A 27,829-nucleotide genomic window follows, 5' to 3' on the forward strand; every position below is an offset into this window, starting at 1 on the left:
CCGGCGCAGCACGCGCACGCACACCGCCGCCGCGGCGCCCTCCGCTCCCTTGTAGTCTGACTAGTCGGTACTCACCAGTGGGGCGCGGCGTGCGCGGCCAGAGCCAGCGGGTCCTGCAGCTGCTGGTGCAGCTTGTTGGTGAGCTTGGTGGACAGGAAGGCGTCGGCCGGCAGCGCGGGCGCGGCGGCCCGCAGCCGGCGCAGCACGCGCACGCACACCGCCGCCGCGGCGCCCTCCGCTCCCTTGTAGTCTGACTAGTCGGTACTCACCAGTGGGGCGCGGCGTGCGCGGCCAGAGCCAGCGGGTCCTGCAGCTGCTGGTGCAGCTTGTTGGTGAGCTTGGTGGACAGGAAGGCGTCGGCCGGCAGCGCGGGCGCGGCGGCCCGCAGCCGGCGCAGCACGCGCACGCACACCGCCGCCGCGGCGCCCTCCGCTCCCTTGTAGTCTGACTAGTCGGTACTCACCAGTGGGGCGCGGCGTGCGCGGCCAGAGCCAGCGGGTCCTGCAGCTGCTGGTGCAGCTTGTTGGTGAGCTTGGTGGACAGGAAGGCGTCGGCCGGCAGCGCGGGCGCGGCGGCCCGCAGCCGGCGCAGCACGCGCACGCACACCGCCGCCGCGGCGCCCTCCGCTCCCTTGTAGTCTGACTAGTCGGTACTCACCAGTGGGGCGCGGCGTGCGCGGCCAGAGCCAGCGGGTCCTGCAGCTGCTGGTGCAGCTTGTTGGTGAGCTTGGTGGACAGGAAGGCGTCGGCCGGCAGCGCGGGCGCGGCGGCCCGCAGCCGGCGCAGCACGCGCACGCACACCGCCGCCGCGGCGCCCTCCGCTCCCTTGTAGTCTGACTAGTCGGTACTCACCAGTGGGGCGCGGCGTGCGCGGCCAGAGCCAGCGGGTCCTGCAGCTGCTGGTGCAGCTTGTTGGTGAGCTTGGTGGACAGGAAGGCGTCGGCCGGCAGCGCGGGCGCGGCGGCCCGCAGCCGGCGCAGCACGCGCACGCACACCGCCGCCGCGGCGCCCTCCGCTCCCTTGTAGTCTGACTAGTCGGTACTCACCAGTGGGGCGCGGCGTGCGCGGCCAGAGCCAGCGGGTCCTGCAGCTGCTGGTGCAGCTTGTTGGTGAGCTTGGTGGACAGGAAGGCGTCGGCCGGCAGCGCGGGCGCGGCGGCCCGCAGCCGGCGCAGCACGCGCACGCACACCGCCGCCGCGGCGCCCTCCGCTCCCTTGTAGTCTGACTAGTCGGTACTCACCAGTGGGGCGCGGCGTGCGCGGCCAGAGCCAGCGGGTCCTGCAGCTGCTGGTGCAGCTTGTTGGTGAGCTTGGTGGACAGGAAGGCGTCGGCCGGCAGCGCGGGCGCGGCGGCCCGCAGCCGGCGCAGCACGCGCACGCACACCGCCGCCGCGGCGCCCTCCGCTCCCTTGTAGTCTGACTAGTCGGTACTCACCAGTGGGGCGCGGCGTGCGCGGCCAGAGCCAGCGGGTCCTGCAGCTGCTGGTGCAGCTTGTTGGTGAGCTTGGTGGACAGGAAGGCGTCGGCCGGCAGCGCGGGCGCGGCGGCCCGCAGCCGGCGCAGCACGCGCACGCACACCGCCGCCGCGGCGCCCTCCGCTCCCTTGTAGTCTGACTAGTCGGTACTCACCAGTGGGGCGCGGCGTGCGCGGCCAGAGCCAGCGGGTCCTGCAGCTGCTGGTGCAGCTTGTTGGTGAGCTTGGTGGACAGGAAGGCGTCGGCCGGCAGCGCGGGCGCGGCGGCCCGCAGCCGGCGCAGCACGCGCACGCACACCGCCGCCGCGGCGCCCTCCGCTCCCTTGTAGTCTGACTAGTCGGTACTCACCAGTGGGGCGCGGCGTGCGCGGCCAGAGCCAGCGGGTCCTGCAGCTGCTGGTGCAGCTTGTTGGTGAGCTTGGTGGACAGGAAGGCGTCGGCCGGCAGCGCGGGCGCGGCGGCCCGCAGCCGGCGCAGCACGCGCACGCACACCGCCGCCGCGGCGCCCTCCGCTCCCTCGGCGCCTGACACGCCTCGCTCTAAAACAATACTTTTATCAGACATTTCACATTCTACTACGTATTCGAAGATTCTCAGGCTTAAAAACTCAGAAATTTGCCATTATGGCGCAACACATGTTGGGAACACTACCTATACATTATTAAATTTTTATTTTTGTGATACATAGTATTGGGGATAGAATGCGTTTGAAGGCAATTTAAATGCTATTTTAAAGATATGCTTCATCTTCGGTTACCTGGATCTCCCGGTTCGTCGTCTTCGCTATCACTGGACGCGGCGAACGTTTCCATTCCCTCCACTTCTTTATATGTTAATCTGATAACAAATAAGAATATTAATCTTGCATTATTTTATATCAAGTAACTAGAAGCGGGAACGGGAGCTCCCGGGAGTTATTTTTGCCCGAGGTTTTATTAAAAATGCAAAATAAAATGTAACCACAAGGTAGTTTTAATTCGACATAATACTGTAATCTGTAAAGGGAAAATAACTGCATAAAAGAAAAAGTACGTAAATAAAAGGATGTTTTGGTCCAAGATGTGACGGGGTCAATATACTAACGTGTAAGTGGTATCCCTGTGCGAGTCCTGGTGGTGGAGGCGGGAGTTGAGCGCCACGACGGCGCGGTACACTGTCCACTCGGGGCGCTCCAGCGGCAGCGAGGCGGCGCCCGAGCTCAGCACGAGGCGCAGCGCGGGCAGCCGGGCCGGCGCGGGGGCGGGGGCGGGGGCGGGGGCGGGCGAGGCGGCCGGGCTGCGCGCCGGCGAGGGGTCCTCCGTGTCGGAGGACTCGTTTAGGAGTATGTCGAGATCTGGAAAGGGAAGCGTGAATAAACGAACGAGAACTCAAAACATATGAACTTTTTGCCTTCATGTACAGCCTGCGACGTTCCTCCATCAACGACTGTACTCACCAATGGTCTGGTTGAGGTTGGTGCGGCCGGGACGCGGATCGAAGGCGGGTATGAGCGCGGAGAACTGCCGCTTCAGCACGAACTCGTCGTCCCATGGACGCCGCGCACGTTGTCCTAGGCCTCCACGGACGGCTTCCAACGCCTCCTCTTCCATAAGGGACAGCAAGTTCCGTGAAACCTGTAAAAGTAAGCCGTGTTAGATCTTTGCCGGCAGCGACGAGCCGCCATGCGTGGATTCGCCGCCTTTTACTATTGCCGTTGTCAACAAAAATTCGTGGTCAGGAGGTAAGATAAACCCAAGTGAAAACTCCAGGCATAGTTACATTACAGTATAATAGTTTGACTTGGAGCGTTCAAACAGTGTCGCTTACAAACACTACTCTTTTAATGCTTATGAAAATGCTACCGATGCTGCCGATGTATTGCCTGTTCGGCAAGCTGCGAGGGCACGAGGCACAACTCTAGGTCCTCCTAGACATGACAACATGAAGTAGTTACCTCCTGGTAGGCGGGCTCGTTCTCCTTATCGCTGTCGAGCGCATCGTCGCCGTCGTCATCGTCCTCCAGCACGGCGAGGAGGGAGGGTGGCACGACTCTAGGAGGTCCTACTAGACATGACAACATGAAGTAGTTACCTCCTGGTAGGCGGGCTCGTTCTCCTTGTCGCTGTCGAGCGCATCGTCGCCGTCGTCATCGTCCTCCAGCACGGCGAGGAGGGAGGGTGGCACGACTCTAGGAGGTCCTCCTATACATAACAACATGAAGTAGTTACCTCCTGGTAGGCGGGCTCGTTCTCCTTATCGCTGTCGAGCGCATCGTCGCCGTCGTCATCGTTTTCCAGCACGGCGAGGAGGGAGGGTGGCACGACTCTAAGAGGTCCTTCTAGACATGACAACATAAAGTAGTTACCTCCTGGTAGGCGGGCTCGTTGTCCTTGTCGCTGTCGAGCGCGTCGTCGCCGTCGTCATCGTCCTCTAACTCAGCCAGGAGTGCGGGCGCGCGACACGACTCTAGGAAGTCTTCAAGGGACACCTGCCGACACAAGTGCTAAGTTAGCTAAAGGATATCTAATCGAATATAAAACGTGTCTAACGGTCGGTTGCACTAAACCGTCTGTGACGTTAAATTTTACTGTATGAAATGATTCATCGTTCTCTCAGTAAAGTTGATAAGTTCATTGATTATGGTCGGTGCGACAACACTCTAGCGGAGCTTGCAACTGGGAGGTGCGTGCGGAGTTCATGTTAAACAAACGCAAGCGGCCTAAGTGTTTATCAATATAAAAGTGTTTGTAAAAAAAACTGTCGTATTTATCAATATTGATAAAAAAAATGGTTACCTGCTCGCTCTCGCTGGATGTAGACGTGAGGGAGAGGGTTAGAGCGTTTTGCGCGTTGGGTGCGAGCGAAGGGTAGCTCTGCGCCGCAGACAGCAGCCCGCCGGGGAAGTTGCTTGACAACGCGAGCCGCACCAAGCTAAAACATTACATATAATTTAGAAAGATTTTATTATAATGATTAATGAGACCTATGTATTAAGAGGCCGGTATCGATTTTGGAGCAAAAATGTAAAATTGATACGTGAAAATTGAGTCGTTGAAATTATACACGTTTTGTTACGTAATATCTAAATAACAAGTATTGGTTTCTATTAGCACGTCTTCTTATATTGCATTTTAATAATGAGGTCGCGAGCGTACGTCACCGGTAATATATGAAGGGGCAGTTTTTAAAAATTCATCAAAAAATTATGGTGGTAAATTATACAAATTGATGTATAAGAATAGTTTCAGCACATGTTGTAGATTAATTTTTAACAAGCAAAAACGTCTGCGATCGATCCTATTAAGCTTAGAATAAATTTAAAAGTGGAAAAATTACTGCCTTGGGTGAGACTTGAGAGGCCGTGAGTTCAAGTCTCACCCAAGGCAGTAATTTTTCCACTTTTAAATTTATGTTGTAGATTGTTTAAGTATCAAAATTACGTTAAAATTAAGTCGATTTTAAAAGAAATTGTCACTTGTTTTGAAGTAATTTCTGGAGAAAATTGAATTCGTTTAACTTTCATTTCCTCGAACTCTAAGTCATATAACAAAAATGTAATCTGATAAAGGTCAAGTACAGAATATGTGTAATACAAATTTACCATTTTTAGCAGTCCAAACTTTACGAAATTTACAAATAAGAGCGACAATCAGGAAAAAAATCATTACTAATTTAGTGAGTCTGTAGTCCAAACTTTACGAAATTTACAAATAAGAGCGACAATCAGGAAAAAAATCATTACTAATTTAGTGAGTCTGTTTTCTAAAAATGTATCTGATAAAAGGCAAGATAAGAAGACGTGCTAATAGAAAACAGTACTTGTTATTTCAATTAGGTAATAAAAGGTGTACAATTTCACAGACTAAATCTATCAATTTTACATTTATGCGACTAAAATCGACACCGGCCTCTTAAATTTATTGTCGAAATGTAAGTGATCCGGCCATACCTCGGGAACAGACTGGTGGAGTGGTTGGTGCGCGAGGCCCGCTGCGGGTTGATGCCGCGGCCGCGGCCTCGGCCGACGCCGACGCCGACGCCGACGCCGACGCCGACGCCGACGCCGACGCCCAGCGACTCCAGCAGCCGCGCGGCGCCCTGCACGACACAAACATACTTAACCACGTAGGTCGCCAAGGTTCAAGCAAAGAGAATATATAGTGTACTGTCATAGTAATTTTGTAGTCACAGTAAATTTACTGCCATCTATCGACACACGATTAAAACTAAAAATAAAAATATCAAAAAAAAAATATATATATATATACATATATATGATAAACAATTTTGAATAAATAAATGATTTTTTTGGGTCTCTATTGTTTCCCATATAGTTTTAAGTTATAATGTATTGTGTGTCCACATTTATGTTAGTCATAATTTAGTTGTTCTCAGAAACGCGTAACTTTTCAGGATTGCCATAAAACAAACCTAACCTAACCTACCTATAGGATAACCTGCGGAAAATCCTGAAAAGTTAACGGTTTCAAAATTATAACTAATAATAATATGACAATCATTACATTATGACTTTCAAATCTTTCAATAATTATGTCAAACAAGGGGACCCCGATTTTTTTATTTGTATTTATTATTTTTGTATGGTTTTGACCCATGTTCTTTTACTGATGTGTTAAAATTCTTATATAACAAACGAAACTGTCAACGCCATCTAGCCGAGAATAGGCCAAAGGTTGGTATTGGTGGTAGTGCATGTCACGAATGCGTCGTCATTAACGAGCTTTAAAATGCACCTGAAACGATGGCTTATCGAGCACACTTTTTATAGCTTTAATGAGTTTATGGAGTACAAAATAAGTTCCTAATCATAGATTTAATTTATTCTAATTTTTATATTATTAATTGTATCTCCTCGGATTTCACGGGCCTATAAATCCCGGTCTTTTGATAGGCTTGCGTGGGGATATAGATCCAACACGTAGAGGCCCCTTGGAGAGCTTTAATGTCATGTAGAACGCCTGCTGGAACCCATAATAATATTATTAATATTATTATGTAAAATGTTACATTAGCTACAATACAAATCATATTTTGTAAATAATTTATAATATTGTGACATGTAATACGAATTATTATGAATAAATATATGAATATGAATATGTGCAATCTGTGCAAGAATCAAATTTTCTTGATGTCCAAGGCACGTTTTTTCCTTAGACTGTACACTGTACCTATTCATCTTATACGGAGTTACATAGATCTTTTGGTTAAACGGACTCCCTAGATAAATAAATGCCGGGAACTTATTGACTGGACTCTAGTGGCAAATCCTTTAGTTATAACTATTTTACCACTATGGCAAGAACGCTAGAGAGGGAAATAGCGGATCTTCGTATTGGTCATATAAGTTAATCTTTACGAATACAAAAGGACAAAAGAGGTGTGGAGTACTTTGCCGCACAACCGATCCATGTAGTGGCAATAACTTTATTTAATATCAACACGTTATTAGATAAATGAAACTTTTGTCGGCACAAATCATAACTACTTTGAATGATTGCCTTTTTTTAATAATAGACTAAGAATTGAAAAGTTGAAATACTAGGAAAGCCTAGAAATTAAAATGAAGAAAAGTAACTGGGATCAAGATTGTTTAGCTCAAGTATACTTTAAGCAAAACGGGGTGCTAATTGTTTTATTATTCTAAAAGAGCCATTAGCGATAACGTTCATCGGTGCAAATAATATTTCCTCTATCATACATTAGTTAGTTAGTTAGTTAGTTAGTTATGCTGGGCATTTTCCGCAAATCGACATCCAATGCGCCTATTTTGCGTGAAACGAGGTAGCGCTACTCTAACCACCCCAGCTCCTTCACGAAGCCTAGCAAAGTCTTCAGGTTGCTAGTTGCCTCTTTTAGTGTGCATGGATTACCTAGGTATTTGCTCCTATACACTTCTACCTGTTTACAGTCTAGGAGAATATGTTTTGTTGTTTCTTCTTCTTCCATGCACTACATTACATTACATTACATACCTGTTGTGTGAGATCCGGTTCGCTGGCACTCATCGTGCCCGAGCCGCTGCCTTGCCCATCATTTCTGTTGTGATCGTCGTATTGTCGCTCTCCGCTTTCGTTGTCTTCGCACTATAAACCAATTAAAATATGTCACAAATGTTGGTGGACTTCTTGTAATGAAATCACATAGTCTACGAACTACGATACAATAATTTAAAAGTATTACTGAGGGCCTACCGCGAAGCACGTTCGACGTGTTGCCTCTCTGTCGCACTTGTAAATTCGTATGTAAGTGTGACAGGGAGGCAACGAGTCGAACGTGGTTCGCGGTAGACCCTCTGTATTCGATTCGGTATACAGTGGTCGTACTACGTCGATGCTAACCCTACAACCAATTCGAGTCTATATAACTATTTACTTATTAATTCAGAGACTCGAAACACTATGTCGCTAAAATCATAAAACTATCGGCGTCTAGTTTTTTTGTAGGAAAGTGAAGTCTACGCAACCTCAAAATAAGAATGAATTTTGATGGAAAACAATGCTCCTGAATATAATGTCATTGTTAGATAATTACTAATAGGGTAGATGACAATTTTTTTTTTTTTTTATTTATTATAAACTGATCGGCGATTGGCCCTAGTCACACCTGATGGAAAGTGAAGACAGGGCCCAAGATGGAGCTCACCGGTTCAGTAACAGCCTATTCTCTCTTGTTTTAAAGAGACCGAGGTCATATTGATCAGGGAATACAGATGGCGGGAGCGCATTCCATTCCTTAGCCGTCCGTACTAAAAAGGAGGAGGCAAAACGTTTCGTCCGAACGAATGGAATGTGGACCACGAACGGGTGCATTCGCTCCCCGCGCCTGGATGTCCGATGATGGAAAGGGGAAGGTGGGATCAGGTCGTATAGTTCCTGTGCGCACTCCCCGAAATGTATCCGATAGAACACCGATAGGCAAGCGACTCGACGGCGATGCTCAAGGCTCTGTATCCTTGACTTGACAGATGGGTCATCACCAAAGAGTCTATGAGCTCGGCGCTCTATTGAGTCCATTGAGTTTTTAATGGTATCAGTCGATCAGGTTTGTTTTGAGGATCAAATGTCTGTATAGGACCCATTGTCTTAAAGCAATACAAAAGTCACAAATGATGGTCAAAGTCTGGCATCGCCACTTTACTGAGCAAACGCTCTCACACACGTGGCAACACATCGTGACGTCACTTTGCTTAGAAGCCGTTTCGATGTATGGAAAACAAGGAAATTGCGATTTTGTCGGTGAAATATTGCGTTTATGTATATTGTTGCTGTACAATATTTTTTTAAATAAAATGTAAGGAATCGAATGGTACTGTTATTTTTTTCCTATTTGAGTTTAAAAAAAGTTTTTTTTCGAAACTGAGGTCTTGTATTTTTTACTATTCGCATATACTTTTTAAGTTTCCAATTTATTGTGATTTCTATCTATTTAACTAGATTTAGTAAAATTCAACAAGTGTCAACTACCCTATTACCCTATTCTAAATGCAATTTACTTATACATTGTGTGTCAACAAACTACACGATTTTGGATTAGAATTATTCCTAAATAGGATTGGGACCTGTATGTACAGGCCAGGAGGTCGCATCGCATGAAGTTGCCTCAGCAACGCCGCCGGTATTGCCAGGAACGCGTTTGGAAGCGCCGCGCCAGCATTATTGTTCGATCCACAGGACCAACGATGTTCCTATTCATGACAACTTGCTTACATTAATCCTTAACCGTCATAAGGTTGTCAGAAATTACGCAAGATTGAATCCTATCGCTTTGAAATATTTTTTTTGGATAATTGCAGGAAATATGGTCGTCTCTCACCTGCCTCGTAACAATAACTTTGTCTTCACATGAAGCAAAGATGTACCCACTAAGTTTTGTCATTTGTCACCAACTAGCGAGTCGACAAGGACAATGTTAAAGGTCGTCCTTTCACACACAGACATTACTATTTTATTTTATTTTATTACAGAGGACCTACCGGGAAACGCGAATCCGAAAATTCGCTATATGCCTGTTTGTCGCTCGAATTAATATGCAAGAGTGACAGAGATGTTAGATAAAGAAATTATCTTGTTTCACGATAGATTCCAGATTGGGGTAGTGCGGCCTGGCGCCCCCTACGCAGAGTTTCGCGTAATATTCCCTATTGCAAACGATTTTGTTTGTTTGAAAATCGAACGAAAACCCTGTCAGTTTCAATACAATTTTTTTTTAAATTCAAAGTTCAAGTTAAACAAACCTCTTGCGAATTAGCCTCCGGCAGCGGCTCCTTAGCCGGATACGGCTTGGTGATGTCCGTGATGCTGGTGGGTCCCATCTCCATGTTGCCGAACGAGTTGCCGCTCAGCTCAGCGATACAGTTGTTGCCCTCCGCGCCGAGCGTTAGAGACTCGACGATTGTCGCCAGATCTACCAACGAAAGGTCTTCACGATCGTCAACTAGTTTTTTGATATAAGCAAGTCAAAATATGTGCCATTTTCAACCAAAAGGGTACTTATCGTCGGTTGTCAATAAGGCGCTATTTCCATATAGCTTCAATTCGAAATCAACCTTATCGACAAGCAACAATGTGATACCTTTTGGTTGAAAACGTCTCATATGCCTCATGCGGTTCAAACATGTAATTTATACACAAAAAATATTTAATGTGCTAACCCGTTGAGTTTTTGAGAAGTTTTATGATGAAACTTTTGGGTTAGTCTATGCAAGCTTACGCTAATTGCACCATCCCACTTACCCGGGGTTAACCGGTTAAACTATTAACCCAGTTTCAAATTGTACTGGTAACCATGGTAACTCCAGGTTTAACAAGTTAATCCCGGGTTAGTGGAATGGTGCAAGTGGCGCTAAATGTGCTAAACCTGTTGAATTTTTGAGAAGTTATATGCAAAAATTGTGGGTCAGTCTACGCAAGCTTACACTAAATCGATTAAAGTGTGAGTAAACATTTTCCTTACCTTGCCGGAACCTGTAGGTTTTAAGCTCTAGTCACCCAGAGGCCTTTAAGGCCTTCGATTGTATTTTGAATCTTTTTATTGACAAAACATTTGCCTTGGCAAATTTTGATTTGTGGGCGGCTAGAAGTTAAATAAAGCTTTTAAATTAAACTTATACATACAGAAATTAGTGTTACCTGTGTTGATATGATGAGTGGAGTTGTTGATCGCGGACAGGTCGGCGGTGTGCATACGCGGCCGCGTCATGTTGCTGGCCATCTCTTCGCCCGATATGTTGTCCGCTGAGGACGCCTGCTCGGTTGACGCTACTGACACCTGATGAATGAGAAATGATATTTAATAAAAACTATGTATACCACAAAAACGTAGGTATGCCGTATGTGTGCGATTCCGAAATTAAAAAACATGATGCCGCTATATTAAGGGGATCCCGTGCCCCAATGACCTTTAATATGAATCCCCTAGTTTTCTAATGTTTTTTTGTAGCTTAGCATATTAACAGCAACGACTTTAAGCAATATAGTATCCCATATTTACTTCAAAGTTAATTGTTTTCAAGATATTTAGCATCAAAGTTGAACAATTTTAGGCAAATAAACTGGTTTCCTGACCATAAGTTTTGTGTTAATTAGTTTAAAATTAAAACCTTAGACAATTTTTTAGAGACGTCAAAGACAAACCCAAATATGTAGATTTCGTATACGTAACATCTTTCACAGCAATCGAGATACGAAAAAAGTGTTTTTTAGGACAATGTTTAAAAAAAACATAAATAAATAAATATTCATTTCTTTCAAAATCCGGTAGACACAAATGTGGATAAAAGATTGAAGAACCGATTGCCGTTTGTCTTATAATTCTATATGTAGGGCAAAAGTAAGAGATATTCAAAACTTCGGGTAGCCCCGGATGGGGTGACGCCGGATTCAACCTTATCTGGCATGTCGTTATGTGACGCGACAGAAGGATGTCGGGGATTTGTTAGGGGCGGTTGCACCAAACTGTGTGTCCTTAATCTAGCTCTAAAGTGTCGGTGTCAGTGGTGACGCATCAGATACGAGCTCGCTTCCCACCATTAGCATTGAGGTGTCGGGGGCGGGGAATCGGCCGCGGTTCAACGGATCACACAGTCACCGCTTTAGTTAAAGTCACCGACGACATCCGGTTTAATATAGAGTGCAAAATGCTAACTGTCCTTGTTCTTCTCGACTTCAGTAGTGCCTTTAACACAGTGGACTTTGACATCCTTCTGGGCACACTCAGCAGTCTTAACATATCCCAAACCACTTTATCCTGGTTTCGTAGCTACCTTACTGGCAGACGCCAGCGTGTCAGAGTCGACGACAAGCTGTCCGACTGGTGTGAGCTTTCCGCTGGCGTCCCGCAAGGAGGAGTACTTTCGCCACTTCTTTTTTCTATTTTCATTAATGGTATCACGAAAGCACTTACGTCATCATACCATCTTTACGCGGACGACCTACAGATTTATGCAGCGGCTAATATAGATGATCTTGCTTCAATGATTACTCAAATCAATTCTGATTTAGAGTCCATACGGGATTGGGCGTGCAAATTCGGTTTGAAGATTAATGCCCAGAAGTCGCAGGCAATTGTCATTGGTGGCCCTTACTATGTAGCTAAGCTCTCAGACATGGTGATACCTGACATTTTTTTTTGATGGGACTAAAATCCCCTTTTCCTCTACTGTCCGAAATTTGGGTGTCATCATGGACCAGACGCTTTCCTGGGAACCCCACGTGGCTGAGGTGAGTAAAAAAATTTTTGGTTCCCTACACTCTCTTCGACGACTTCAGAATTTCCTCCCTCTTCGTACCAAATTGACTCTTGCCCGCTCTCTCTTGCTCCCTCTACTAGACTATGGTGACATTGCGTTCTTGGATCTTAATGAGGAATTGCTGAATAAACTTGAGCGCTTACAAAATGTCTGTATCAGGTATGTGTATGGCCTCCGTAAATACGACCACATTTCTAATTTTCGTAAGCAGCTCGGGTGGTTACCGATCCGCCAGCGCAGGGATGTGCATGTTCTGTCGTTGCTTTTCAACATACTCTTCAACCCCTGTTCCCCATCTTACCTAACCGAGAGATTTAACTATCTGGCTGAAGGAAGTGATCACCGCTTACGTTCTAGTGCTAATCTTACGCTTGCTATCCCTTCGAATAAGTCTCGAACGTACGCAAATTCATTCACAGTGCGCGCGGTGAAGTTGTGGAACGAGTTGCCCCTGTCGCTCAAACGGTCCCGGTCTGTAGCATCACTCAAAGTTAATCTGAAAAAGCTTTGGCTTTCCCACGAACTGTGATTTGGTTGAGTGCTAATATATATATATATATATTATTTATATATTATATATATATATATATATTTATTTAATATTTATTTAGTACTATATATTTATGTATGCTAGTACATATTTATTTTATTGCATAATGCAATTGATGTATTTTAGTTATTCGTAGACGTTAATATTGTAGTTTTCCTTCTTAAATATTATTGTACGTTCTGTAAGTTTGTCTATCTATCTAATTCGAATTTTCCACTCATTTACTCTAAGGTTAGCTGGAAGAAATCCCTTATAGGGATAAGCTCGCCTTTGTACCTAAATTTATATGAATTTCATGTTATCAATTTTTGTTTTGTACAATAAAGTGATTTACTACTACTACTACTTAAACGAGTGATGCGGCTTTTTTGTACCCAGCAGATATCCGTATGACGGATGGGTCATGTGTCTAAACAGTAGTAATACTTACTTACTTACTGCTGTGGCGCGACGACCCGAAGTGGATCTTGGCCTCCGACACATGCTACTAACACACACACACACACAAACAGTAAACAGTATAAACAGTAGTAATGTTGGGATATAATGGTGAGGTAAGTGACCTGGTCCTGCGCGGTGGCGTCGGGCAGGCTGGGCGTGGAGTGGGACTTGCGGCCGCCGCGCGCGCCCTCGGCCGCGCCGCCGCTCACCACCTTCAGGTCGAACTTGCCCTCGGCGCCCATGCGGTACGAGTTGCGACCGCCGTGCTCCCACCTGCCACAATAACATACATGTTACACGTCATTTACTATGGAAAAATGTGGCTTTCCATTGGATAAGGGTCCTTATGCTTAAGTGCAATAAGGATCTTTCTATCAGAATTTCTGTTGGAATATTAGATAAAAGGGTCCTTATTGTACTTGAAGCATAAGGACCCTTTTGTGATGGAAAGCCACAAATAACTCCTATAACCTAACCTAACAGGGAATGGAGTCAGAAAAAATGCACATAATTAATCCAGATCTGGCAAATATGCCGCCACGGAGCCATTCGGGAATTACTCTCACACGGCCTGGGCGCTGCACATCACGTTACGCAAGGCACGCAAAGAGCTAGCTAGCGGCGAATTCGCCAGAAAAAAAACGACCTTTGGCGCGCGCTGGTGGTAATGCACACGGTGACGTCACGTACTCGTACCTGACGTCCACCCAGCCGTTGTGCAGGTCGGAGGTGACGGTGCCGAGGCCGGGCGGGCTGCCGTCCTGGTCGCGCCACTTCCAGTCGGCGCCGCGCGCCACCTTGGCGCCGGCGCACAGCCCGCGCGCGCCGCGCGACCAGCGCCGCGAGCGCGCGCCGCCGCACGCGCCGCCCGCGCTGCCCGCGCACTGCCGGGGCGGCGTCTCGCACACGCTCACCACCTGACACACGAATACACTAATCTACAAATCGCTTCAAGAAAACACACACACAAAAACTCGGCTCGGTGGATAATAAACCGTGTGGTTGATACCCCTAATACGACAGAAAACACGGAATGTCGTGAGTTCGAACGTCAATAATTGGAATGATTCTGGTCGGAAAAATAAGGGTCAAAGGTTATGTCCAGTGTCCAGTATTTTGGACGTAGTAAAAAAAGCGAAAAAATTTGAATGTTCACAACACAGTCAATCGCAAACCCTTTATACGTATACATATGACGATTTACTGTGATGCCAAATTAAAGTACAAATGTTAAATCAATTGAATGTAGACATAAAAACAAAAAAAAAATTGAAACGGACAACTTACATACGAACGAATGCAAAAAATAAAGAGAAATAAAAGCTAGCAAAAAGTTACAACAGAGAGCCAATTTCACGCACGTATTGGCCGACATTGAGCGAGCGAAGCGCGACGACCGTGACACAAAAAGTTAACCCAACAATATGTGACGTCCCACAGCTAAAGGTACCTTATGGGGTTTGGCGCTTACACTATTATTAACGCCGCCCCAATGCTATTGCGGTGCTATACGACGTAAGCGCCAGCCGCCGTAAGGTACCTTTTACGTGGAACGTCACATATAGTTCATTCATTTCACGAGGGCACTGACCGCTCTCATATAGTTTAATTTCGTTAAATCTGTCCCTTACCACTTAGCCAGCCCTTAGCCACATATTTTGACTAAGGTATAGTTTGTGAAGTCAGAGTTAGAAGCTTGGCTCTACAAGAGATGTGATAACTTTTTGACAGTGCGAGCCTTATGTTTTCGTCTTGGCAACATTTTAAATTAAAATGTTTCGGTGGGTATATCATTATTAAAGCTACTACATTATAAATAATATTTTTTTATTATATGACTAACTTGTTTAGAGAACGCAGTTGTACTACAAACTACCTTTCAAATAAAAGTTCCGGGTGGTCTAGTACTGAGTAGCAGATGAAAGATCCAAATGTTTATGGTAAACCAAAACGGAGCGTCCTGGGGATGTTGCATGACGAAACTCGATCCAAGACCGAACACAGATTAAGACAAGTATTCTACTTTCTACACACCTTGCCGTATATCTCGAGGCCGGAGAGGGACAGGTAGTGCGATTGTCCCGAAGCGTTCTTTCCGTTCTGTTGCACACGAAGGTATCGGTAGGGCGCGTCGGCGCGGAGTCGCCACGTCGCCGTGCTGCCCGGTTCCTGTAGTGCTTGCTCGTCGCTGTGCGCCAGCAGCGTCGACCATGACATGCCGTCCGCAGACATCTGAAATATTAACCATTGTAATGACAGCCTAACAATTTTACTAGTGTTTATCATCAAGGAGAATAAGGGATAGTGCACGATAACGAAGAAGTTGTCATATGGAGAGCTGTAGAACGTTTTATTCAATACAATAAGGATGATGACACATGTTGAATTTTATACCAAAACCTAGCAAAATAGACAGCAAATGAGCAATTTTTTACAATAATGTGGATATTAAAATAATATATAGAAATAATAAACCATACAGGATCTAAGTTTCAAAATTTAAAGTTTTTTTTAACTTCCAAAAAGGAATAAACTAAAGATACAATTCGATTCCATGCATTTTTACCAAAAAAAGATTGTACAGCAACTATATGCATAAACGCAATATTTCACCGACAAAATCGCAATTTTACTTATTTTCCATACATTCAAGATGGGCTCTCAGTGACCTTGACGTCAAGTTCACTTATCGTTTTTTTAGGAGCGTTTCGCGAGTGAAGTACGACTGTCGGACTTTGACTATCATTTCTGACTTTTGCATTGATTTAATGCTGTGGGTCCCATATAGACATTTGATGCCAAAATCAAACCTGATCGATTGATACCATTAATAAGAATTTGTCATCTAGCCTATTTCAGCCTGAGATCGAAGCCACGCGAAGACCACACGGGGACCGCGTCGGGACGAAATATAAACAACGACTTATTTTTTTACAAACCTGGAAGAGCCAATTCCTGAGCGCCGATCTTCCGTATCCTCTCGCATGCCGCAGCGTATAGGCTGTAGGTATTATCTGCAGGCCGAGATCGAGTGCTAAAAACGCGCGTCTATCATCGTTCGTATGCACGTTTAGCGGTTCAGGTGAGCGGGACAGCGCATCTTCGGCGCGACCATAGGGTAATTGGCGGCCGTCTGAGGACCACACGGAGACGAGGGCATGTGCTCCCGGGTTGACCCACTCAGCGGTGCCCCCGTTGCTGCCGATGAAGTACAGGACGCCGTTCTCGTCGAAATCGTGCTGCGGGATAAACAACTATTTAAAGTGGGAAAAGGTAGGATTAGTCGTTTCAATTATACATACGGGATATGAACGATATGCTTTTAAGACATAAGTTTGTATGGGTTGATAAAAATTCTAGCATATTAAAGCATATCGATTCCTAACACACACGTGTTTTTCGTTTATAAGATTAATTCCTAAATTGTGACGTTTTCAACCAAAAGGTACCACATTGTCGGTTGTCGATAAGGTTGATTTCTAATTGAAGCTATATGGAAATAGCGCCTTACTGACAAGTGACAATAAGTACCCTTATGGTTGAAAATGGCACAATTATTTATTAATGATACACTTCTTTTGAGTTGCATTTTTTGAGTCACTTTGTCATAGGAAAAAAGATTCTTCTATAATTTAAAATCTACTAGTAAAGAGGATTCCGTGAAATACTCACGTCGTACACGAAGTCGATCGGCGCCTCGGTCTTGATGCGCTGCATGAAGTTGAACGTGGAGCGTTCTATGTCGTACCACTGGCGCGCCACAGACTTGGCGAGGAAGCGAGCTAACAATCGGTCAGGGCTTCAGGTTAGAGCGCGACGGGTATACTCACGTCGTAGACGAACTCGATCGGCGCCTCGGTCTTGATGCGCTGCACGAAGTTGAAGGTGGAGCGCTCCATGTCGTACCACTGGCGCGCCACGGACTTGGCGAGGAAACGCTCGAGCTGGCGGACGGTGGTGAGGGCTTCGACCTTGAGGTTGCGGCCGGCGTTGTTGCTGTTTGCTGTGTCTTCGGTGCTGTCTTCGCTTGCGCGGACTACGCGTAATCTGATGGGTAAATTTTGGGTGTGAACTTAATTTTCAAGATTGCTGAAACGATCATCGAACGATATTGAAGGGGTAAAAAAAAACTCAGATGACCAACCATCACCATAACGTATAAAACAAGCGTGCCTAAACTCGGGCAGCGTGCAGGCGTGCTATCAAAGGACAAAAATCAAACTAGACCCAATGCAGCCCGCCGTGGCCCAGGCCCGGACGGCTCCACTCCGCACACGCATGTAGTACCTGATGCGCTTGGTGAGGTGGTGCAGCGCGGTGGAGGGGGGCGGCGGCGCGTCGCCGGCCGGCGCGTGCACGGGTAGCCGCTCCACGGACTCCAGCACGCCGACTAGTCGCGCCGCCAGCGCGCAGCCCGCGCGGCTGTCCGTGGCCCAGGCCCGGACGAGCTCTTCGCGCGCTTGGTACTGGGAGGCCGGTTCTGCACACAAGAACCGCACATAAGTAAACACATAAATAATGTACAATTCCGATCAAACGACTGGATTTGGGGCGCATATTTAAACGGCAGCGCCACTAATCGTGACGCGTACGTCACTCCGCATGGCGCTACTACTAAAAAATGGAATTAAATGATTGCAGCTCGTAGGCGGATAACAGTTCTTCTCCGCAGAGCAGCTCAGTCAACTGTTTTAAGGCTTTATTTATCTCTTGCTGCCAGTCTCCTACAATAATTCTATGGTTTAAACACTCATACTCACCATTAGGTTGTTGTGACAGCACTTGCAACAGCGCAGGTGCGAGTCCGGACGATTGCAGCTCGTAGGCGGATAACAGTTCTTCTCCGCATAGCAGCTCCGTCAACTGTTCTAAGGCTTCGTTCATTTCTTGCTGCCAGTCTTCTGCAATAATTCAATCGTTTAATCAAAAATCTACGAGCGTGTGAAATAGTACTGCAAAAACGGCTTTACTCAGAACAAAAAAAAATCGGATAGCCGGAATCAGATTGGATAAGCATCTTTGATGAGACAGTCTCCCAATACAGATGGTTTGCCATTGTGATGGTAGATGCAGAAATAAACACACGCTAGCCTAGTCTAACGAATAAATGATTTATGATTATGACACAATATATGACTTAATAAATAATAAAAAAAAATAAAAATAAAAAAAAAACAAACTGACGGGTAAGATCTGAGGTCACTCATCTAATCTAGACAGGGTACTTTCTATGCGCAAGCGCGCCAGGTGCCGCGAGTACAGCGCGCGCGCGAGGGACCGCACCTAAACCAATAGGAATGACCGCTCTCGTGTCGCCGGTGGCTTACTGGTGGGTTTGGTGGCTCCTTGCTGCAGCGCGGCGAGCACGGCGCGCAGGCGGGCCACGGGCGCGCGGGGCTGGCGGCCGGCCGCGCGCGCCAGGTGCCGCGAGTACAGCGCGCGCGCGAGGGACCGCACCTAAACCAATAGGAATGACCGCTCTCGTGTCGCCGGTGGCTTACTGGTGGGTTTGGTGGCTCCTTGCTGCAGCGCGGCGAGCACGGCGCGCAGGCGGGCCACGGGCGCGCGGGGCTGGCGGCCGGCCGCGCGCGCCAGGTGCCGCGAGTACAGCGCGCGCGCGAGGGACCGCACCTAAACCAATAGGAATGACCGCTCTCGTGTCGCCGGTGGCTTACTGGTGGGTTTGGTGGCTCCTTGCTGCAGCGCGGCGAGCACGGCGCGCAGGCGGGCCACGGGCGCGCGGGGCTGGCGGCCGGCCGCGCGCGCCAGGTGCCGCGAGTACAGCGCGCGCGCGAGGGACCGCACCTAAACCAATAGGAATGACCGCTCTCGTGTCGCCGGTGGCTTACTGGTGGGTTTGGTGGCTCCTTGCTGCAGCGCGGCGAGCACGGCGCGCAGGCGGGCCACGGGCGCGCGGGGCTGGCGGCCGGCCGCGCGCGCCAGGTGCCGCGAGTACAGCGCGCGCGCGAGGGACCGCACCTAAACCAATAGGAATGACCGCTCTCGTGTCGCCGGTGGCTTACTGGTGGGTTTGGTGGCTCCTTGCTGCAGCGCGGCGAGCACGGCGCGCAGGCGGGCCACGGGCGCGCGGGGCTGGCGGCCGGCCGCGCGCGCCAGGTGCCGCGAGTACAGCGCGCGCGCGAGGGACCGCACCTAAACCAATAGGAATGACCGCTCTCGTGTCGCCGGTGGCTTACTGGTGGGTTTGGTGGCTCCTTGCTGCAGCGCGGCGAGCACGGCGCGCAGGCGGGCCACGGGCGCGCGGGGCTGGCGGCCGGCCGCGCGCGCCAGGTGCCGCGAGTACAGCGCGCGCGCGAGGGACCGCACCTAAACCAATAGGAATGACCGCTCTCGTGTCGCCGGTGGCTTACTGGTGGGTTTGGTGGCTCCTTGCTGCAGCGCGGCGAGCACGGCGCGCAGGCGGGCCACGGGCGCGCGGGGCTGGCGGCCGGCCGCGCGCGCCAGGTGCCGCGAGTACAGCGCGCGCGCGAGGGACCGCACCTAAACCAATAGGAATGACCGCTCTCGTGTCGCCGGTGGCTTACTGGTGGGTTTGGTGGCTCCTTGCTGCAGCGCGGCGAGCACGGCGCGCAGGCGGGCCACGGGCGCGCGGGGCTGGCGGCCGGCCGCGCGCGCCAGGTGCCGCGAGTACAGCGCGCGCGCGAGGGACCGCACCTAAACCAATAGGAATGACCGCTCTCGTGTCGCCGGTGGCTTACTGGTGGGTTTGGTGGCTCCTTGCTGCAGCGCGGCGAGCACGGCGCGCAGGCGGGCCACGGGCGCGCGGGGCTGGCGGCCGGCCGCGCGCGCCAGGTGCCGCGAGTACAGCGCGCGCGCGAGGGACCGCACCTAAACCAATAGGAATGACCGCTCTCGTGTCGCCGGTGGCTTACTGGTGGGTTTGGTGGCTCCTTGCTGCAGCGCGGCGAGCACGGCGCGCAGGCGGGCCACGGGCGCGCGGGGCTGGCGGCCGGCCGCGCGCGCCAGGTGCCGCGAGTACAGCGCGCGCGCGAGGGACCGCACCTAAACCAATAGGAATGACCGCTCTCGTGTCGCCGGTGGCTTACTGGTGGGTTTGGTGGCTCCTTGCTGCAGCGCGGCGAGCACGGCGCGCAGGCGGGCCACGGGCGCGCGGGGCTGGCGGCCGGCCGCGCGCGCCAGGTGCCGCGAGTACAGCGCGCGCGCGAGGGACCGCACCTAAACCAATAGGAATGACCGCTCTCGTGTCGCCGGTGGCTTACTGGTGGGTTTGGTGGCTCCTTGCTGCAGCGCGGCGAGCACGGCGCGCAGGCGGGCCACGGGCGCGCGGGGCTGGCGGCCGGCCGCGCGCGCCAGGTGCCGCGAGTACAGCGCGCGCGCGAGGGACCGCACCTAAACCAATAGGAATGACCGCTCTCGTGTCGCCGGTGGCTTACTGGTGGGTTTGGTGGCTCCTTGCTGCAGCGCGGCGAGCACGGCGCGCAGGCGGGCCACGGGCGCGCGGGGCTGGCGGCCGGCCGCGCGCGCCAGGTGCCGCGAGTACAGCGCGCGCGCGAGGGACCGCACCTAAACCAATAGGAATGACCGCTCTCGTGTCGCCGGTGGCTTACTGGTGGGTTTGGTGGCTCCTTGCTGCAGCGCGGCGAGCACGGCGCGCAGGCGGGCCACGGGCGCGCGGGGCTGGCGGCCGGCCGCGCGCGCCAGGTGCCGCGAGTACAGCGCGCGCGCGAGGGACCGCACCTAAACCAATAGGAATGACCGCTCTCGTGTCGCCGGTGGCTTACTGGTGGGTTTGGTGGCTCCTTGCTGCAGCGCGGCGAGCACGGCGCGCAGGCGGGCCACGGGCGCGCGGGGCTGGCGGCCGGCCGCGCGCGCCAGGTGCCGCGAGTACAGCGCGCGCGCGAGGGACCGCACCTAAACCAATAGGAATGACCGCTCTCGTGTCGCCGGTGGCTTACTGGTGGGTTTGGTGGCTCCTTGCTGCAGCGCGGCGAGCACGGCGCGCAGGCGGGCCACGGGCGCGCGGGGCTGGCGGCCGGCCGCGCGCGCCAGGTGCCGCGAGTACAGCGCGCGCGCGAGGGACCCCACCTAAACCATCATTAAATAGACATGACATGAAACACCACATCAGGGCCGTGTTGCATATAATAAACTACAACTATGTGCCATTTTTCCAACCTGTTTAATTTTGCATAAATTTTAGTTAGCACTTTTTTTAAACCACTATCATTTATTGAGCTATATCTATTGTTTACCATGATTAATCAAAGATGGACAAAAATTTAGCAGTTTTTTTTTTTTTTCAAATTTCAGTGGCAAATTTTGGATTTTTCATTTATATGGCTGAGCCTTAGGAGGCTAGAGTAACGTACCTGAGTTTTGAGCGCCTCAGTCTTAGCCGAGGTTCGCGAGCGCCGCTGGTTAGCGTTGTTCGCGTTATTCGAAACTGTGGGTCTGCGGTCTGTCCAACCGCTTGCTAGTTCCGGCCCTGAGGAAACATCTATAGTATGAATTTTCTCAAATTATTTTTACGCCTCACACCCTAATTTGTTAAACAAATTCTTTTGTTCAGCGGTTACCAATGCTACCGCTAATGACTGAACGGGAACAACTCGTTTAAAAAGAAATTTTACCATACTATTTATATGGTTCAATTTATGTAACAGCTCATTCAGAGGCCACACAGGCAACCGATCTTCCTTAATTACCCAAACTCGTTATCTCAGAATGAGCTGTTACATAAATTTAAACCTTAATATATGACGATAGTTGCTTTCAAATGTAATGGCGTAATATATAGTCCTCCTCATCGTTTTCGATGACGGCGACCCCAAATAAACATTATGGACGTTGTCTAGCGTGAGCCCTAATGTGGCTGGCCAGGCCGAACTTGTTCTTAAATGTTCTATTGCACGTGTGACAATAAAGTTGGCCAGCTGCGTTGAACGTGTACACGTAGGAGGGCTTAGGTTAATGGCGTAATGCCACGCACGCCAAGCCGCAGCGCTGATTTTCGGTAGGTACCTAACTTAACTAACTTAAGACTAACATTAATGAGAACACAAAAAGATGAAAAAAACAAAACAACAAACAAACAATGAGAGAAGAAACAACAATAAAACGAGTAGAAGATTACAATTTACTGCTGTCACTAAGTTTAAACAGGTTCAATGTCTAGATTTTGCCTAGTGCGTGAAGGAGATGAAGGAAGTAAGTCACATTAGTTGAATAAAATTAAAGATCAAAATCAGGGTGGGAATATACAGCACCTCTGCCGTATAAAGGTTTTAAAAGCTTACCTAAAAATGTTTCAGCAGTGAAGGAATGTTTGGTCCCCCGGTTGGATTCAAATATGAACCCTGGTAGATCTTCTCGTAGCAATGTGGTTTGCTGTTGACCATCTGTGTTGTGTATTTGAAGCTCCTTTTCCCTAGTTACAAAATTGTTGTAAATAAAACTGATTCACAAGTATTGTCAAGCAATTCAAATATATAATATATTAAATGATTACAACATAGTTACATGTCCAAAACATAATTTTCAGTAATTTTATTTTTATTTAATTTATTTAGAAACAAACAGTCTCTTATATGAATAACTTGTTACAATGTAGGGTAATAGACTTATAGACCTACAGTTTCCTAAAAAATAGTATGAAAACCATGTGACTTATATAAATACTAAATTAAACTAGAAATATAAATTCCAAGTTGTCAAAACAATGTTACAACAATACTCTTTCATTTTAACAAAAATAAAACAAGAATGGAAAAATAAAACAAAAATGGATAAAAAATGGATAAAACTAAAATGGATAAATTGTAAACAAAACAAAAGTGCAATTAAAGTTAATTTTCTAATTAAAGCCTGTTAAAGCCTATTAATACACTTCAAGGTCAGGCGTTTGAAGGTACAAAACTTGTTATTGAAAATATCTAAATTTTGAAATTTATTATCATACATCCTGCAAGCTCTTCTAATGAAACCGTTTCTCGCGTATGAAGTTCGACTACGGGGAATATAAAAGAGGTTCTTCTTTCTACATGCTCTCTCACAACGACGGGGTACTCTAAAGGAAATAGATTTTAATAACTCAGGGGCGTCGATAATGTTGTTAATGACCTTATACAGAATAATAACATCAGTGCGTTCGCGACGCAAGCTCAAGGGAGAAATATTATGTCTTTTTATAGCGGTAGTGTAATCTATGTATTTATTACCAGTGCGGTAATCAATTGCTTTTACAAACTTTTTTTGCACTTTCTCAATTCTATCGCTATGAATTTTATATAGCGGGTTCCACACTGCGCTAGCAAATTCCAATCGACTACGGACATAGCTATTAAATAATATCTTATACGTCGAAGGTCTCCTGAAATCCTTACCTACGCGCAATGTAAAGTAAAGTAATGTCAAATATTGGAGCCTTACAGCGCGAATGTATACCTCAAGCGGACTAAAGGGGCCAACTGACTATCAGTCTGTCTTATGCTTCAACCCTTAAGAAGGCCTCAGTCATACTGGCACATGAAAGTTAAATTCATTAAAATAAAACACTCACATTTGTAATGCACTGGGAAATATATAAAAAGTAACTCATAATTAAAATTATTAATTTCAACCTTATTATAAAATAACTAAGACTCAGTTTCTAAGTAATTGTACGTATATGTGGTCGCTAAATCGCCCCTGCCTTAGGTATTCTATACTATACTTTATGATACTTACTTTTTGCAGGACAGAGACCAGTTCCCAAGTATCAATTTGGTGTGTGACGGCTTAGACATTATCGGCTGTGGTACAGAGTTTTTCACGGACGCTCTTGCTCTCTGGAGTTTGTCTATGAACTCGCCGCGGTTCTCTGTTAACATCATTTCGAAGTTATAAAAGGAAATTTCTTTAAATTAGACTTATATTGACCGGGATATAGAACGTGATTACCTTTTGTATTATTTATGAGCTCCCGATATTTCCGCCAGACCAACGAGTGTGAATTCGACCGATGGTAACGTTGAAAGCGAACGCAACCGACGCGCAAGAATGAGGAGGGTAGGCCGAGCGCGGTCTACACAACTTTGACACCCACGCGCTATCTTCAGTCACCCGTGAACATGATGCATGTAACTGCGTCGAAATATCGGTAGCACATAAATAATACAAAAGGTAATCACGGTCTATATCCCGGTCAATATAAGTCTAGTGAAACCTAACCATGAATCATTTAAAATTCTTTAAATTAGGTTTATGGACCCGGGTATGTCCTTAAACTACGTCCGAAGGAGAGGTAAGGGCACTGTTAATGAAATCTCGCTTTGTGTGGTAGGGCTAAGGACAGCGGATGTCATTACAGATCTAGAGCACGAAGGTTGATTGGGCTGAAGGCGCGTTTGATGTCTTTGGCGGTCAAAGGGCTAATATGACGACGCTGATGAACTACCTGCTACGGTGAAGATGTGGACATAAACGTACCCGTGTTGTCGGTCTGGTGCTCCGGGCTGCCGCTGGAGTACATGGTGGCCAGCTTGCCGTCCAGCAGGAACCGGAACCAGCCGTTGGAGCCGGTGCTGAGCTCGAGCGCGGCCGCGTCGCTCCACACGTACAGCGCGTCGCGCCCGCGGCAGAGGGACCACTCGCCCCACGAGTACGCTACGTTGCTGCACAAACTTGTGGCGTCTTCTGTTCCACCTAGATAGCAATGTTTGTATTTTACAATCTGTCTATGTCTATGATGGGTTAATGGGGCAATATCGGCGTAAACGTAAAATGTTCTTTAACAAATTCAACCTTAATGGTGCTATTACTATATTGCGAACGGTAAAAATATATATATCCCAGATAATAAACGTACAGTAAGAATGTCAAACCGGACTGTCATTTTAGTAGAAAATTGACACAAAAACAGAATAACTAGGCAATAAATTAACCAACTCGAAGGACCAAAATTCATCAAACACAGCTTTTAAAATAGCGGAAACTGGACACGGGCGTCGCCAGGGGCGAGTAGGAGATCAAACATTACATATAAAAGCCTGCCTATTCAGTGCCATATTCGTGTTCTGTGTTTTGTACAATAAAGAGTTTATAAATAAATGGCAATAGGGTTGGAACCTTCTTTTAATATACTTGTGGCAGAAGGCCCCGCTCTTCCGTAATTTGAAGGGGTACAACCAAATTATATTTAAAATGTTACAATATGTACAATATGTTACTTATAGTTTACTATAAGACATGCTATAAATTAATTTATTATTTCAACTTCAATATAATATTATATACATTAAATTAACTTAATCTAGTGCGTATGCGTGTGTGGTGCGTGCGTGTGTGTGTGTGTGTGTGTGTGTGTGTGTGTGTGTGTGTGTGTGTGTGTGTGTGTGTGTGTGTGTGTGTGTGTGTGTGTGTGTGTGTGTGTGTGTGTGTGTGTGTGTGTCTGTGTGTGTGTGTGTTTGTGTGTGCTTGTGTGTATATTCTCAATTTATTACATGATACCTTCTATTTCGTTGTAGTTCAGGATATATTATACATACATACATAAAAGCAGAGACAGACAAGAAGCGGTGTTATCGTTAAAGAGACATTAAACATTGCCAGCATATATTTTTATGGATCTCTTGACCGAATTGTAGCATTTCTATAAGGTAACATTTTGTTGATAATTGCTAGCATATAGTTTTCACAGCGTGAAATGAGTAATTGTGATGTGAGGGTGTTTCAAAATTTAACGTCATTTAGGGAAAAGGATCCAACCCACACACATCTGTAAATAAAATTTGCACATCTCAAAAAAATCACACATTTAAATGATCTTTTTTAATGGATCTTTTTCGCTAAACTACGTTAAATTATTGGTATGAAATTGTTAAGCGTTTTATCTCTATATTCGTTTGAAAGTTACCTTCTGTATCTGTGTAATTTATTTCTGTATCCTCTAAACAAGAAAAAGAAATGAAAAAAATTAAATTATAATTTGGTTCTATGATAAGAAAAGAAGTAACTTTTACAAAATATACTTAGGTCTTGGTCTCCGGTTGGTGACGTACGCTGTGCACAACGTCAGAACGTCACGTTCTATAAAGTTGTAACAATCGCCAATATAATGTTACGCCGTGCGCAGCGTACAGCGTAAATCAGACCCAGGCCTTAAAGACGAAAGCTCATAGCAGCGCATACTCTCAGGCTCATAATGCGTATTGCTGTAGAAGAGTTTAAATTAAATAATAACAATGAACATAATTTCTTAACGTTATTTGCTACGACTGACCAAGAAATGGGCCGCGAAAAAACGAGCCGCGATAAAGCTGCATATTCACTGCAGTGAGCTTGCCTTTATGAAAAAGAGAAAAAACAGGAACCACTATAAATAACGCTCCGCGTTTGATTCGCACCCTAATGGATCCATTAAATCAACATACCTGCTACACTAGTCGAGTTAGCAGCACTCGCCGCCGGTTCGGCCGCCAAAGCCTCCACCTTGCTGAAGACGCCCAGCCTCGCGAACTGCTCCAAGTATATGTCTGTGGCCTTCACCATCACCTCTTCGGCGATGCCAAGCACGATGATGTGACCGTCATCGTCATCCTATAAGAGATTAGATATTTAGTCCTCGGTCTCCGGTTGACGCGTCAGCGCGACATTGTATGGGAAGGAAGCTATTTTATAAAACGTGTCGCTGTACCTACATAGCGCACAGCATCAATGGGAAACCAAAGCCTTAGGCCTTTCTCACACGGGGCGGCCCAAAAATTACTAGTTGTCAACTGCGACTTGCACGAACAGTTTGTGATAAAACTACGGGAACAAATAAAAGTATTTTATTAAATAATTAGATTTGTTTAGGTTTTGGTATTATACTAAGCAACTTTTACTATGGGACCAACACCGAAATCGCGAAAAAAAATTTGGCTGTTTCATACATTTTGGCTGGTCCATTTTCTATGGGAGGGTAAAAATTTTTTTCGCGATTTCCTGGTTGGTCCTATAGTTGCTCAGTTTAATCCTAAAACCTACCTGGTAATGGGAATGCATTTATTTTTAGCCACCCTGTATAAATTAGAATCTTAAATAAAATAAAAAAATCTGTTTATTCTGTGTAATTCGAAATACGTTTTAACCTTTAATATGCTCTCACTACTGAGGTGAAAAATTATGTGTGCAACACGAGAGCAAAGTTATTTTACATCTCGTGTTTTTGAGTCCCTCGCTACGCTCAAGATTCTACTTTAGAATCTTTCGCTTTCTCGGGACTCAAAATAAACACTCGCAAGAAAAACCAACTTTCCTCTCTTGTTGCACAAATAACTATTTACATTCGACAATCTAATGACACTATATTGTTTTAAGCGGTAAACGCGTTGTCATTTTTCATAGGCCTATATTCTGTTTTTTTATTCCGTAGACTAAAATCACATTTCATGTGGTACTAAGAAATGTCATGTCTTACACGTGAAACGTCATTTTAGTCTACGGAATAAAAAAACAGACCTTAGTAGCCCAGAACCCGGCCAGTTTTTGATAAATCGTGTCGTGTGGAAGTGTGTCATTTATTTGATCGCGTCGCAGTTGACATTTTTTTTTCTTGTATGAGAAAGACCTTAGTGGTGAATTTTATTGAGACAGTTTTGTGTTTTTGTAGCCACA

At 47.2% G+C, this 27,829-nt stretch overlaps 1 protein-coding gene across 1 annotated transcript in view; it reads right to left on the minus strand.

The window, feature by feature from the left end:
• LOC134744622 (E3 ubiquitin-protein ligase Ufd4) overlaps nt 1-27,829 on the minus strand; it is a 77,522-nt gene that overhangs the window by 22,496 nt on the left and 27,197 nt on the right. Inside the window, exons 15-37 of the mRNA XM_063678505.1 lie at nt 26,605-26,770; nt 24,662-24,877; nt 23,921-24,053; nt 22,492-22,622; nt 21,565-21,680; nt 21,151-21,280; nt 17,974-18,114; nt 17,501-17,693; nt 17,044-17,260; nt 16,153-16,452; nt 15,248-15,445; nt 13,910-14,130; nt 13,336-13,486; nt 10,604-10,742; nt 9,709-9,878; nt 7,448-7,558; nt 5,401-5,549; nt 4,247-4,382; nt 3,817-3,939; nt 2,908-3,085; nt 2,556-2,805; nt 2,230-2,309; nt 1,822-2,011 (exon numbers count right to left, since the gene is read on the minus strand). Of these exons, the coding sequence (XP_063534575.1) occupies nt 1,822-2,011; nt 2,230-2,309; nt 2,556-2,805; nt 2,908-3,085; nt 3,817-3,939; nt 4,247-4,382; nt 5,401-5,549; nt 7,448-7,558; nt 9,709-9,878; nt 10,604-10,742; nt 13,336-13,486; nt 13,910-14,130; nt 15,248-15,445; nt 16,153-16,452; nt 17,044-17,260; nt 17,501-17,693; nt 17,974-18,114; nt 21,151-21,280; nt 21,565-21,680; nt 22,492-22,622; nt 23,921-24,053; nt 24,662-24,877; nt 26,605-26,770 (3,839 nt within the window). The remainder of the gene's footprint in view (nt 1-1,821; nt 2,012-2,229; nt 2,310-2,555; nt 2,806-2,907; nt 3,086-3,816; nt 3,940-4,246; nt 4,383-5,400; nt 5,550-7,447; nt 7,559-9,708; nt 9,879-10,603; nt 10,743-13,335; nt 13,487-13,909; nt 14,131-15,247; nt 15,446-16,152; nt 16,453-17,043; nt 17,261-17,500; nt 17,694-17,973; nt 18,115-21,150; nt 21,281-21,564; nt 21,681-22,491; nt 22,623-23,920; nt 24,054-24,661; nt 24,878-26,604; nt 26,771-27,829) is intronic.

This window comes from Cydia strobilella, chromosome 1 (assembly GCF_947568885.1).
Source record: "Cydia strobilella chromosome 1, ilCydStro3.1, whole genome shotgun sequence".
In the NCBI taxonomy this organism is placed as follows: Eukaryota; Metazoa; Arthropoda; class Insecta; order Lepidoptera; family Tortricidae; genus Cydia; species Cydia strobilella.